The sequence below is a fragment of the Hibiscus syriacus genome, unplaced genomic scaffold (assembly GCF_006381635.1).
Source record: "Hibiscus syriacus cultivar Baekdansim isolate YM2019G1 unplaced genomic scaffold, ASM638163v2 tig00110174_pilon, whole genome shotgun sequence".
NCBI lineage: Eukaryota > Viridiplantae > Streptophyta > Magnoliopsida > Malvales > Malvaceae > Hibiscus > Hibiscus syriacus.
The window spans coordinates 540,073-554,720 of NW_024062612.1; the positions used below are offsets into that span (position 1 = coordinate 540,073).

At 38.1% G+C, this 14,648-nt stretch overlaps 1 protein-coding gene across 1 annotated transcript; it reads right to left on the bottom strand.

The window, feature by feature from the left end:
- Nucleotides 1–10,374: 10,374 nt before the first annotated feature.
- Nucleotides 10,375–13,738, bottom strand: LOC120216867 (peroxisomal (S)-2-hydroxy-acid oxidase-like). The gene is made up of 12 exons (XM_039214150.1): nucleotides 13,631–13,738; nucleotides 12,893–13,050; nucleotides 12,600–12,724; nucleotides 12,093–12,139; nucleotides 11,905–11,982; nucleotides 11,646–11,770; nucleotides 11,473–11,539; nucleotides 11,322–11,384; nucleotides 11,166–11,235; nucleotides 10,977–11,077; nucleotides 10,689–10,793; nucleotides 10,375–10,560 (listed from the first exon to the last, which is right to left on the bottom strand). The coding sequence occupies exons 2-12, from the start codon at nucleotides 13,027–13,029 to the stop codon at nucleotides 10,375–10,377; spliced, it is 1,104 nt and encodes a 367-aa protein (XP_039070081.1). The 5' UTR covers nucleotides 13,030–13,050; nucleotides 13,631–13,738.
- Nucleotides 13,739–14,648: the final 910 nt, after the last annotated feature.

Sequence of the window (14,648 nt, forward strand, 5' to 3'; positions counted from 1 at the left end):
GGTCGTACTCCACTAATGCGCCCGGATTAGTCCTGCTCATAAATAAAAAATAAACAAAAATTAGTAACTTTGGAGAAGTCCCTTGCAACGGCGCCAATTTGACAACTATCGTTTTGGATGTCAAAATAAATTCCTTATTCTCAATCAATAAATAAAGGAAATACGTAGTAAAGAGAAGTAAGGGTCGATTCCACAGGGACTTAGAAAATTATAGATTTATGTCTGATTTATTTATGTCAGGTGTGAAACAATAAAAATGGGGGGATTTTGGTAAAAAATATTAAAATAATAAAAGCGATTAAATAAGTAAAAGCAATTAAAGTAAAAATAAGAAAATGAAGATTGTGAATAAATACGGTAAAAGTAGCCTCAAGCTTCTCTTTGACCCAATTTCCTTATGATCATCGAATAAAGTTTTCTCTTTGGAATTCACGTCGGTTACTTTGTCAACAAGGGCTATCCCCGTGACTCTATCTTGTATACCGAATACCCAAGGCAATCTTTGATTCTGGTTTCGGTAATTGATTCTAACAACATCAATTGTCGTAGATCAATTACCGTTTAAGTTCATGGCGTCCGACTCAGATTGTTACTTCGATAACCGTCAATTCCAATCTCAATTCCCTCTTGGCAAAGCTATCTCGCCAAGTGTGTTCCTAGGAAGTCGACTTACTTTCTATAAGCCGAATCTTCCTCCCACACATTTAATCGCAACAACCTCTTGACTAAAGTCGATCTTTGATTTTGAAAAATAAGCGCAGAGATTGAGAGAGATATTCCGAAGATATTAAGGGCCTGTTTCAATTCTCCCGATGGAATTGAGTCATCGCGTCAGCTCTTGGCTTATGAAAAGTTTAGCTAAACATGACAAAAGTCATACTTAGCATTTTGAAAACAAAGCTTGAAAAATAAAAGAAAAAATGAAAAGAACTTGAAAAGTAAAAAGAGAAAACTTTTATAAAAACTAGAGAGAAAAGAATATTGTAATCCGAGTGATGAGTTTAGGCTTATCCCAAGTGGGTATTTATAGCCTCTCAAAGCCTAAGGATAAACAAGAAAATAAAATAAAATAATCCTAAGATAATTGTTTTTCAAATTAAAATTCAAACTTAAACTAGTCTCCTAATACAACTCTGTTCGTCCATCTTCCAGAAGGCATGCGGAGAAAGTCTTCTAGAAACCGTCGCTGACTGGACCTTCTAGAAGCCGCCACGTCAGCCCGCGTCATGCCCAGATTCGTGCCCATGTCTCCAGCAATGACCAAATAATAAAAAAAAATGCAGAATGCGTCCGTTTTGTCACTAATTATGGAAAGTAAGGACATGCACGAAAACAAACATAACACTACCAATTTAGCAGCAATAATTCCACAAAACCGAAGAAATAACTAGCAAAGATTGACGATTCTGAACACTCATCAACCAGTTTAGAGGATGGGACAAGCAAATTTTCTCTTGTTTTTATCAAGGATAACAGGTTCCCTTCCCATAAATATTTTACAGGCAAGATTACACCTACACCTTGTATCATGAAGAGAAATCAAGCCTTCAATAAGCAACCAGGAAAATAAATGAATCTATGGGTGCCATTCAAAATTCCTATAAACGTTCTACTCTTCAAATATGACTTCCTACCCTCTTGATTCGAATAACATTTTAAACATTTCTCTATACAGTTTTCTAACAAATATATGATAAATAGTGGTTATAATTGTAAGACAATTTTATCATGGCATTATAATGAAACATGCCTGCCCAGCCAACTAAAAAGCCATCCACATCCGCCTGCCCAGCCAGTTCCTGGCAGTTTGCTCCATTTACGGAACCTACATTAATTTGCAATCAATGCAAAATCAGATGGCGGGGTTTAACCCGAGAATTGAAAGTTAATGGAGTACCAAGAAAAGTTACTCTTTACAGGTTAGGATGGAGCATATAGTTTCCAGATTTTTAAAGTAATAACACGTTTACATGCTAACATAGGCTATGCTAAATTCCTTAAGCACTTGAATAAGATCAATACTTCAGGCAATAAAGAAAAATACCTCCATATATAATTCTAGTTGATGCAGCAACATCAACGCCAACATTTTCATTAAGTCACTTCCTCAATTCGCAGTGAACCTGAAACACACAATCACACATCGATATGTAAGATAAAATAGGGTACGATTTCTCTTCTCATAGGAACAAACTAACATATTACTAAGAATCAATACTAATAACTATTTCAATACAAATAAGTAATAACACTTTCAAGCCTTGTGAAAGCGCATATGCCACCTTATCTCCAACAAACTGCTGAGACAAACATTCAGAATAGACCAAGAGGCATGAAAAAAATACTAAGAATCAATACTAATAACTATTTCATTCACCCGAGAGACAATAAACAAAGCAGGAAGTTCACTGGGTCGGTTACGAAATAATGAGAACCTAAACATACTACTTACCTCGTTGGACTCATTCAAGGGAGCCCTTCTATCAGAGTGACCAATAATAACTCATGGAATCCCCAAATTAACAAGCATCTCCGCACTAACCTTTAAAATTTCAGAATTTAAAAATTACCCCACGACTGCGTCGAACGGTGGCAGTGATAATGGAAACAACGATGGGATCGTGATGGGCGTGGCGGTGAAGGTCACGACGGCATTGAACGGCTCCAATCAACAACAGATTTGTTGGGTCTTTGCAAACGGCGGGGAGCAGAAAATGTTAGGGAAAATAAAAGGTGAGAACAGGTTGAAGGGTTAGGGAGATAAAACTTTTAAAATTTACGGCGTTTTTAAACCTAAATGCCATTAAAGTACTGAATTATTACGGCGTTTGATATAAAAAAATGTCACAAACATACCAAACTATTGTGGTGTTTTTTTTTGTATAAAAACAACACTAAAGTACAACTCTGTCGCGGCGTTCTTGAAAAAAGCCACTATGAATGAACCCTATTGCAACATTTCTATAAAAAGCCATTAAAATACTACTATGTTGTTGCGTTTGTTGAAAAAAGCCACTATGGATGAACCCTATTACAGTGTTTGTATAAAATGCACCGCTAAAATACTACTTTGTTGCGACATTTGTTAAAAAACACCACTATGGATGAAACCTATTGCGGCGTTCGTATAAAAACGCTACTAAAGTACTGCTCTATGACACCGGACAGGATAGCGATTATCCTGTAGGCTGGTTCCAACAGATGATTCACAAGAGAAAATTCACACAAAACCAAAGAAAACAAGTCTCTAGGGTTTAACGAAATATTATAAAATCAAACAATGTCCAAATCAGTCCACAAGCTGGACTGTTATAACCAAAAATCATGTTTATCCGAATTTTACCAAAAATAGAAAAATCCCGAAAATCACTCTAAATGAAATTCGAAATAAAATAAACAATCTGCAAAAACTACGGCCCAAATCGGATTTAAATTGACTTCCTAACTGACAAGTGAAATATTACTATAAATAGTAAATAAATAAATAAAACTAGTGATTCGGAGGGGAAAACGGCATAATTTGAGGTAAAAAGAAGGCCACATGGAGCCATGAATGTGGAAAGCATGCGCGTTGAAAGGGGCTTTTCGAATTGGGGTCTTATGCGCAATTCCAACGCCCGTAGCCAAAGTTATGGTCAAAAGACTGAAACACACTCAAAACGGCCCCAATAAGGAACATATCACAATCAACTCCCGCCTTTGCGCTGATCTGCCAACTCATGGTATCTCAGCGCCATCAAGGTGCAATCTGAAAGCTCAACATCATCTATCTCGGATCCCCCTGCATCAATCACCCCAGGTTGGAAAGAACTCGTCCTCAAGTTCAGAGTAGTGTCATCAGAATCCACAAAATAATGACTTAGGTGCTTCACATTAAAGACATCAGAAGTCTTCAAGTGACTGGAAGGCACAACCTGTAAGCATTATCATTGATCTTCTGCACGACCTCACAAGGTCCAATCTTCCGATCCTTAAGCTTATTATACTCTCCAACAGGAAAATGATCACAAGTTAATACAGCCCAAACAAAATCACCAACATCAAAAAGTACCTGACGACGATGATTGTCAACCCGAGTCTTGTACTTGGTATTACTATCATGAATGGTCTGTTTTACCTGCTCATGGATACCTCGAAGATACTTCTCCATCTCATCTGCTATAGGACGAAACGTCCTATACGTGGAATAGGGGCTAAGTCCAGCACCCCATATGGGTTCTGACCATAGACAATCTCAAATGGACTTAAACCTGTGGTTCTGTTTTTTGATCTGTTGTAGGCAAATTCTGCTTGAGGCAATGCCAAATCCCACTACTTCGGCTTCGTTCCTGCCAAACACCTCAAAAGGTTGCCCAAACTCCGGTTTACCACCTCAGTCTGGCCATCCGTCTGGGGGTGGTAGGAGCTACTAAAATTCAAATGCGTTCCTAGTTTCCCCCACAGGCTCTTCCAGAAATTACTGATGAACTTTGTATCACGATCTGAAGTGATGGATCGAGGAACACCATGTAAACTCACAATCTCCCTGAAATAAAGATGGGCAATCCAGGCAGCATCCATAGCCTTTCTGCAAGCTACAAAATGGGCCATCTTGGAAAACCTGTCAACCACAATAAAGATAGAATCGAAGGCCCTTTGGGTGCGGGGTAAGCCCAATACAAAATCCATGCTGACATCGAACCAAGGAGCTTCAGGAACAGGTAAGGGAGTGTACAAGCCCGCATTAGTGAGAACTCCCTTAGATCGCTGGCACACATAACAACGGTCCACATAATGAGCCACATCACTAATCAACTTAGGCCAATAAAATCAAAAGAGATAGGGTCAAGGTCTTATCTCGGCCAAAGTGTCCCTCATTATGAAGTTCACTTATAATTTACTGCCTCAATGAACAATCTGGAATGCACAACTGTAATCCACGAAACAGATACCCATTATGCAAATCAAAATCATGACGGTGACCCTCAGTTACCTCTTTAAATATCCTTTCAAAGGAAGGATCATCTGCATACATATCTGTGAACGTCTCAAAGCCTACAACTTTGGTACTCATGGTGGTGAGGAGTAAGGTACGACGGCTCAGGGCATCTGCGACGCGATTCAAACTCCCTGCTTGGTGCCTCAGCGTAAAAGTAAATTCTTGCAGGTATACCAGCCACTTGGCATGACGTCTACTCAGCTTGTGTTGGCCATTGATGTACTTCAAGGCCTCATGATCGGTAAACAGAATAAACTCCTTCTGTACTAGGTAGTGACGCCAATGCTTCAGGGACTGAACTATGGCATAGAACTCCAAATCATAAGCGGAATAATTTTTCTTTGATCCCGATAGCTTTTCACTGAAAAAAGCAACCGGACGACTTGCCTAACTTAGAACAGAACCAATGCCAACGCCAGACGCATCACAATTTACCTCGAACACTTTGTCAAAATCAGGAAGTGCCAAAACTAGTGCTTCGGTCATCTTCTGCTTGACCAGTTGAAAACTGGCCTCTGCCTCCTCAGACCACTGGAAATCACGCCCCTTGAGGCACTCTGTGATAGGGGCAATCAGAGTACTAAAATTTTTAATGAACCGGTGGTAGAAAGATGCCAATCCATGGAAACTTCGGATGTCATGTAAGGTCCTTGATCTGGGCCACTCCAAGACTGCATCTATCTTTGACTGATCTGTATGAACACTATCAGTAGACACAACAAAACCAAGAAAAGTCACAGAAGTAGTGAAGAAAGAACACTTCTTCTGATTGACAAACAAGCACTCTTTTTTCAGCATCTCAAAAACAACACGGAGGTGATCGAAGTGTGAAGCCCATGTCAGACTATAAATGAGGATATCATCGAAGTAAACTACAACGAATTTCCCCATAAAAGGCCATAAGACCTGATGTATAAATCTCATGAACGTACTGGGCGCATTGGATAATCCAAAAGGCATGACCATCCACTCATACAACCCTTGTGGCGTTTTAAACGCTGTCTTCCACTCATCTCCAGGTCTTATTCTGATTTGGTGGTATCCGCTTTTAAGGTCAATTTTTTAGAATACCTTAAAACCGGATAGCTAATCTAACATATCATCTAGACAGGGAATTGGAAATCGATACTTCACTGTAATTCTGTTGATCGCTCGGCTGTCAACACACATACGCCAAGAACCATCTTTCTTTGGCACTAGCAGGGCAGGGACAGCACATGGGCTCATACTCTCTCGGATATAGCCCCTCTCCAACAACTCTTCCACCTATCGCTGCAACTCTTCAGCCTCCTTAGGACTAAGGTGATATGCTGGTCAATTTGCAAAACTTGACCCAGGAACAAGATCAATTTGATGCTGAATATCCCTCATAGGCGGTAGCCCAGGAGGAGGATCCTCTGGCATCAAGTTAGAGAATTCTGCTAGCAGCCGCTGTACCTCTATTGGTAAATCTACATCCACATCTACTGTACTATTCTCGCAAGGTAGTAATGCATAGACCACGCCTCCATGCTCAATCTCATCTAAAACCTGGACATAGAAAGCAGGTTAGTATTATTAGTTACCGGGGTAGGAGTGAGTCCTTCCCGCCGGGGTGCCAACACAATCTTTTCCCTTGATGCTAAAGGAATATGTATTCTTTCGTTCGTCATGAATGACACTGCGATCATACTTCCAAGGTCGACCCAACAATATATGACACGCATCCATAGACACAACATCACACCAGGCATTATCAAAATATTTTCTACCAATTGAAAAAGAAACGAGGCATCACTTATCAACTGTTACCTCACTGCCTTTATTTAGCCATGACAACTTGTATGGCTTAGGATGACAGTCCGTCTTCAATTGCAATTTCTGGACAACCTCTTCGGACACTACATTCTCACAACTGCCGCTGTCAATGATCATTTTGCAAACTTTATCTACAACTGTGCAGGACGTGTGGAAAATATTGGTTCTTAACCAATCGTCCCCTAAATCACCCTTGGGAGTCATTAGACTCTTGCGAATGACTAGAGTCTCATGACCATCTCCATACAGCACATCATCAGTCTCATCATCGTCATATATGGGCTCGCCAATCTCCTATGTCTCATCTTCTGCGTTTTCCTCAATCAACAATTTTTTTTCCTTTTGACTAGCAGGCTTCCTGCAATCAGTCTCCCTATGCCCTTGTTCACCACAACGAAAACATTTAATAGTAGGGTTAAAATTACCCTGTGGTGGCTGCTGAGCAGGACGATAATCCTGAGGGAGAACTGGCCAATTGTTATGATCGCTCCTGATCACTGGTCTCCTATTTTGTTGTTTTTCAACAGCAAGTGCACGCTGGTAAGCTTCCGAAACACTCCACAATGAATGAAGTCTAACGACATCTTGCAAGGGCTGGCGTAAACCCCCCAAATAACGCGCCACCATCTGCTCCTCCGTCTCAGATAAATCGTTCCGGGCAACCAATTGGTAAAACTCCTCCGTGTAATCATCGACTGATCATGCGCTCTGCCTCAACGCATGAAGTCACTGAAACAAGGTTTACGTGTAGCCGAAGGAAAGGAAGTGACCCTTCATCTTCTTCTTCATCTTCTCCCAATCAGTGATCTTGGCCTTGCCTTGCCTGTCTCGTGAACGTCGCAACTGCTCCCACCACGCAAATGCTCTGCCCTTAAGTTTGATGGCAATCAGTTTCACTTTCACACGATCGGGGACTTCCTTATAATAAAAAATACGCTCAACTTCATTAATCCAATCCACAAATCCCTCGGCTTGTAACGTACCAGAAAACTTGGGGAGGTTGACCCGAAAACCGAGGTCTCCATGACGCTCCTCTCGACCACGGTGCTCCTGGAATAGAGCACGATTGTTATATGGGTTTTCGAAAGTGGAATTAGTATCGTGATCAGAGGCCTCATGATCCTCAAAATCCTGCGCTGTCAGGCGCTAGGTTAATTCTGCGACTTGCCTCTGCAAATCTGCAATCATCGCATCCTGAACACTGCGATCACGGCGTTGGGCTTCTGGAACCTGCTCACGACGACCACGACCTCCAGCCATTGACACTGGTGAAATTTCCCAGGAAGATGTTGAAGCTCTGATGCCAACTGAAGCGATTATCCAGTAGGCTGGTTCCAACAGATGATTCACAAGAGAAAATTCACCCAAAACTAGAGAAAACAAGTCTCTAGGGTTTAACGAAATATTATAAAATCAAACAATGTCCAAATCAGTCCACAAGCCAGACTGTTATAGCCAAAAATCATGTTTATCCGAATTTTACCAAAAATAGCAAAATCCCGAAAATCACTCTAAATTGAAATTCGAAATAAAATAAACAATCTGCAAAAATTTCGGCCCACATCAGATTTAAATTGACTTCATAACTGACAAGTGAAATATTACCATAAATAGTAAAAAAAAATAAAACTAGTGATTCGGAGGGGAAAACGTTAGAATTTGAGATCGAAAAAAAGTCCACATGGAGACATGAATGTGGACAGCATGCGCGTCGAAAGGGGCTTTCCGAATTAGGGTCTTATGCGCGATTCCGACACCCGTAGCCAAAGTTATGGTCAAAAGACTAAAACAAATAGTAAAAAATAAATAAAACTGGTTATTCGGAGGGGAAAATGGCAGAATTTGAGGTAGAAAAAAAGGCCACATGGAGCCATGAATGTGGACAGCGTGCGCGTCGAAAGGGGCTTTCTGAATTGGGGTCTTATGCGCGATTCCGAAACCCGTAGCCAAATTAGAGTCAAAAGACTGAAACGCACTCAAAACGACCCCAATGAGGAACATATCACAATCAACTCCCGCCTTTGCGCTGATCTGCCAACTCATGGTATCTCAGCGCCGTCAAGGTGCAATGTGACAGCTCAGCATCATTTGTCTCGAATCCCCCTGCATCACTCTATCAGGACCTTTGTTGAAAAAACGCCACTATGGATGAACCTATTGCGGCGTTTGTAAAAAAATGCCGTTAAAGTTACCATTTTGTGACGTTTGGAATGTAAACGCCACTATATGTTTAAAGTTAGTGGCATTTACTCTCAAAACGCCGCTGCGTAACAGTTTTGCTGTATAAATATAAAGTTTGAAAAAAAAAAGATTAAAATACTTCAAATTCATCTTAGAAAAAGATAAAGTTCTCTCTCTATTTCTCATGCATCCTAGTTTTGTACTTCTTTAACTTTCTTTATTTTATAATATATAAGCACATGTTTTATTTATAATCTCCCAAAAATATGTTATCGTTTTGTTTTTATTTTTTTAATTATAAGATTGGAAGTTGATGATTTATGACGGTTTTTTTATTAAAATATAGAAAAAAATGTAAAGTGTGATGATTTGAGTTAATTATGAATAAGAATGTTAAAGTGAGTTGAGTTAAGAGAAAGATAAACGCAAATCTTTTATTTTCTCAATTGAATCTTTATGTAACTTAATATCATAAGATGCGGGAGTGGGAAAGCCAATAACTTGGTGCATGCAATTTAATTAAGAGTCGAGTCAAAAGAAAAACTTCACAATCTCAATAACTTGGTGCATGATCATTCAGCCAGTGGGTTTGAAAATGAAAATGCCAAAAACAAAATATGAGTAGCTGAAATCACATGGAAATTATGTTCCCAGCTGTGTTGGATCTGTAAAATGACAAAGGAAGACGCGCATGTCGTTGATGTTAAGGCAAGTTGAGATAGTGTCAAGAATTGGGTCACGGGACGAACATCGGTTCACCTAAGTAGGTCCACAATTGCATGCATACTGGTGGGGGCGATTCGCCTAATTCACACCAACTCAACTACTTCATACTATCAAATCTAATTCGTATCGCTAAAGTTCCATTTATATTTAAATTTGACTTGTCAATCAAATTTTTATAAGGTTGAATAAACTTTAAATGCCTAATGATATTTCTAGTTTTAAACTTTTTTAAATAATATTATTTTAGTATATATATTTTATTTTTAGTTTCTTAGTCTTGAAAATTTTAATTTTATTATCAAATTAAACCAATTGATTAAAATAACAAATTTGTTAAGTTGATCTGTTCTTTTATCTCTTCTCGATGCTAATATAATTTATATTGTCATTTTGTATTAAAAATTAAAAAGTGAAAATATTTTAAAAAATATTAAAAACATATAAAAAAATTAGATAAAAAGATAAAATAGTTGACGCCAACAAATATGTCTGATATTTTTTATAATCGAGTTTGACAGAATAGTTTGGACGAAGAAAAGGAGCAGACATTTTATTGTCAATACAGTCGCTAATTTCATTAAGCACAAAGTTGGAGGTGATAATTACGTTTATTTTAATGGAAAGATTGGCTCTTAGATGTTTTCCCCGTTTGCATTGTTGCGCAGTTTCACAGAAACCAGCAGGCATCATCTTTATAACCTGGGCACAACACGGGGTTGGTCCCAGTCGGCCACAATGTGGTTTCGAGTGATCTCCTTTAACGAGCGGCAACCACTTAAAGCCATAGTCAGCTCGAATTCATCGCGTAGCATCTGAAGAACTTTCCTGACACCAGCTTCGCCTTCAGCAGCCAATGAAAACACCACTGGCCTTCCGATCTGAAACAGACCCAATATTCTACTTTAACTCTCTATTCAAGAAAGAGCTGCTAGATATGTTCTGCAAGGGAGGATAGGCTAATTGGATCGATGTTTGTTTTTCGTATCTTAAATGTATAAATACTTACAAATATTCCAGATGCTCCCAGAGCCAATGCCTTGAAGACATCAGTTCCACGCCGAACCCCTCCATCAAGGAAAACAGGAACTCTGCCTTCTGCAGCTTTAACCACCTGTATGTTAGCCCAAAAAGTTATTAAAACTCCAACAGTACTATGTATATATATATTTTTTCTTCGAAAAATTGCAATTATAGTTAATGTTTTTGCCTGTAAATAACATCACTAAAACCAGAGAATGGAAGTTGATTTGATAAACTTAGAAATTTCGGGAAAAGAAAAAGAGGGTGTATGTACCTCTTCCAAGGCCATAATAGTTGCAGGTACATAATCAAGCTGGCGAGCTCCATGATTCGATACAATGATGCCTGCTGCTCCAGATTCTATGCTTAGCCTTGCTGCAGTATTAACATTGTTGGGTTTCATGGGAAAAAATGAAAAGAAATTTCACTCAGTTAGTGGTTTCTTTAGGCTCAGCTTGCTTACCATCCTCAGCAGTAAGGACACCCTTAACTAGAATAGGCAATGATGTGATTGTCTGAAGCCACTTTATATCCTGTTTCATAGAACAGAAACACAATTTGGGAACATATTTCTATTTGATACAGTACCGGAAATGTAATATATATAGAAGAAACTTACTTTCCAGCTAAGTGTCCGATCAATTTGGTCAGCAACATAGGAAGCAAGTCCAGAGTCATCGGTCTGCAAGACAATCTCAGGATTAGATCAACAAACAGGTAAAGTGAACGGATAATGAATCACAGACAGTGATAAGAGATATGCTTCCTACCTTATCCATCTTGCCAAGGTCCAAACCCTCAAAGTTTTTCAAAGTCAGGAATGGGGGCAATGTAAACCTGCAAATGAGTACATGGAAGCAATAATGAAAGCAAAAGCTAAGACCTCCTTTCTTTTCCCAAAACTTTCCGTGGCTAATTAATTTGTTTGCATTTGATGCCTCACCTGTTCTTGATATCAGCTTCCCTGCGGCCAAGTCTTGGAGTGTCCACGGTAAGGGCAATTGCCTTGAAACCAGCTCTTTCGGCTCTTCTCACAAGCTGTGCAACCACATTCCTGTCTTTGTGTACCTGAACATATAAGCAGTAATCAATGATTACTCAAAGATTCAGACAATTATATCACAATGCTCACAAGCAATACAAAATAGAGAAAGGTGTAAAGATGATTTCTCAAAGGTGTAAAGATGATTTCTCAGACTCACATAGAGCTGGAAAAAGCGAATGCCGGGCCCTGTTGAAGCGACCTCTTCAACACTGGAAGTAGCCCATGAGGATAGTGTCTGAAGGGAAAAACATAAATAGTCTAAAACAACTGCTGAAGGCAAAATACAAGCCATGAGAAAACAAATTCGGATTTAAAGTGAAGACAAAAGAATAATGGGAATTAGACCATAATTGTTCTTGCAGCTGAAGCTGCTCGGGCAGTTGCATATTCTCCTGCATAAAGAAAACATACTTTAACATTAAGGCTAGACCATACAGCTTAGAACAAATATGTAATACATACACATACAATCTTATAATAGCACATCAGCTAAAGGCAACAAACCAGATCCATAACTGACATTGAACAATGCTATTCTAAAAGAATATTCAATATTTAAGTCCGGTTGTTTGACTTGTATGGCATTGTCCGTGAAAAATCATAAGTATTTACTAACAGAATTCATAAAGAAGTTGTTATAATGCCATAAGAAAATTAAATTTTATATCTTATTTACTTCTTTGCTTCTAGAAATCATTATTCTACAAATGAAAACTGTTTCCAAGATGTAAACCATCTTCCATACCTAAGCATATTCAGCAACGAAAGAAGAACGTGCTCAATCTGATGCGTGGACAGTAATTGCGCAAACAAACCAATAACAAGGTTAATGAAAAACCAGAATATCCATACCGTCAGGGTGAGCCATTTTTTGCATAGCGGTTGGAGCAATCATGATGGGCATTGAAATCTTGAATCCCAAGACGGTAGTGGTCATGTCCATCTTGCTAACATCAATAAGAATGCGGGGTCGAAACCTATTTTCAAAGGAATAAATGAACCAGCTTCACTAAATGAAAATATAAACTACCAGATATCCTAACCTACAAAGAAAAGATAGCCAAAAGACTTTTAAGTAATTATTCTTTTCTCGTTGCAAGTCCAGAATACGAAAATCTATTCATTCGTTTATTAACATAACTTACAAAATCCTGGAAAATGCATTACGATTCTCCTTGAGAGTCCATTGGTCCTCTGCACCCGATGCATAGTAGTCATAAACCATCTTGGGTAATTTCTCCTTTGCAATGGCCTCGTATTCAGAGACATTAGTTATCTCCATTTTTTTCTCCCTCACAAATAACTTTTTGGTACCCCAAAGTAATTGAATTCCAGAAGAAGAAAAAAATGTGTCAGAATGATGTCAGCCATAGGTATTACATAGTAGGAGAGAGCTAAAATGAAGGTCAACGAAACTGTAAGATCACAATCAAGAGTTTAAGGAAACAACAAATTGTCACGTGAATAAGACCCAGGGTTTAAATTCGCTACCGCTATCAAAATCCCTGCATAAAAAGAGACGCTCTGCCAAAAAAATCTGCAGCACACAGCAATTAAGAGTCTTTTAAGCACTTTTTCACCAACTTTTTCAGTGGCTATAAATCCACTTAAATCTTCTTCCAGATTAACAGAGCTCCGCTAAATAGTGAAAACGACCTTACGCTAGCTACTATAGCTAACGACTATATATAATCCACTTCAATAAAATTAACAGAAAATTTAGAAAAAGAGTTGCCAAGATCCGACCCATCAATCATTAATTCAACCTAAACCAGAAATCAGTTCAAACCCTTAATCACATTTACAAAGATGATCACAAAAACCAATGTTCTAGGAGAGCCTATGATCAAACAGAATAACAGTACAAAGAGCAAAGAACAGACCTTGGCAGCTTCCAGCAATGAAGAGAAAGAGGGGGAAAATAAACTGAAAAGATGGGAAATTGTTGTGCAGAGAAAAGCGATAAAGAAAATAAGCAGGTGATACGCTGTGGAGATCGGGAGTGAGAGGAATATATAGGGAGAGAGTTACAAGGGTTGATTTGTCAAGACCAGCATTTGAAGACAAATTCGGCTCACGGAAACGTCAGAGCTTGTTTGGAAAGCGTTTTGTTTGATTTGATTGTCACTGCTCGTCCCGTATAATATTTTTTAATAAATTATGGTAGTTATAAAATAATATTCATTATAAATATTTTTAATTATTGAACGTTGAATCACCTTAATTATTATTATTGATGTCGCGGCTATTTTTTTATTGGGCACGAAAATGGACTTCGACTTACAAAATGTGTTAAAGTAGTCATCAATCATTTTAAAATAATATTTAGGTACATCGGATATCATTTTTTATGATTTGAGTTTTATCAGAAATGTGTCGGGTTTGGAAGTCGATTACGGTCAATGAATGATTAACATCTTTGAATCGTCTTTTCGGTACCAATTAATTTCTCGGTTATCTTTTAATTGTGAAAATTAAAAATTAAAATTTAAAAACCGATTCAAATTACTTACATTCGATTGATTTTAAAAAAATCCCCTAAAAAGTCAAAAATATTATTAGATTGTAAAATAAAAATAAATATGAAAAAAAGAAAAAATATTCACATAATAAGAATAATAATAATATAAATAAAATAAATAAATAAAAATAAATAAATAAATAAGATTGAGTAAAAAAACTAAAAAAAACAAATAAAAAAACGAAATGAAATAAAGTTTGTTACCCAATTCCATGGCCACCACTTCATTTCTACTGTACGTGTTGCTCCCAATGTAAAAGTTATTTTGCCTCACAGTGTTAAGAACTCCAGCTTCTTTTCTCAATACAATTTCTCTAACGAAAGGCATTGATGAATCGAAACTTTTCATATCAAGCATTTTAACTAATTCGAAAGAATTT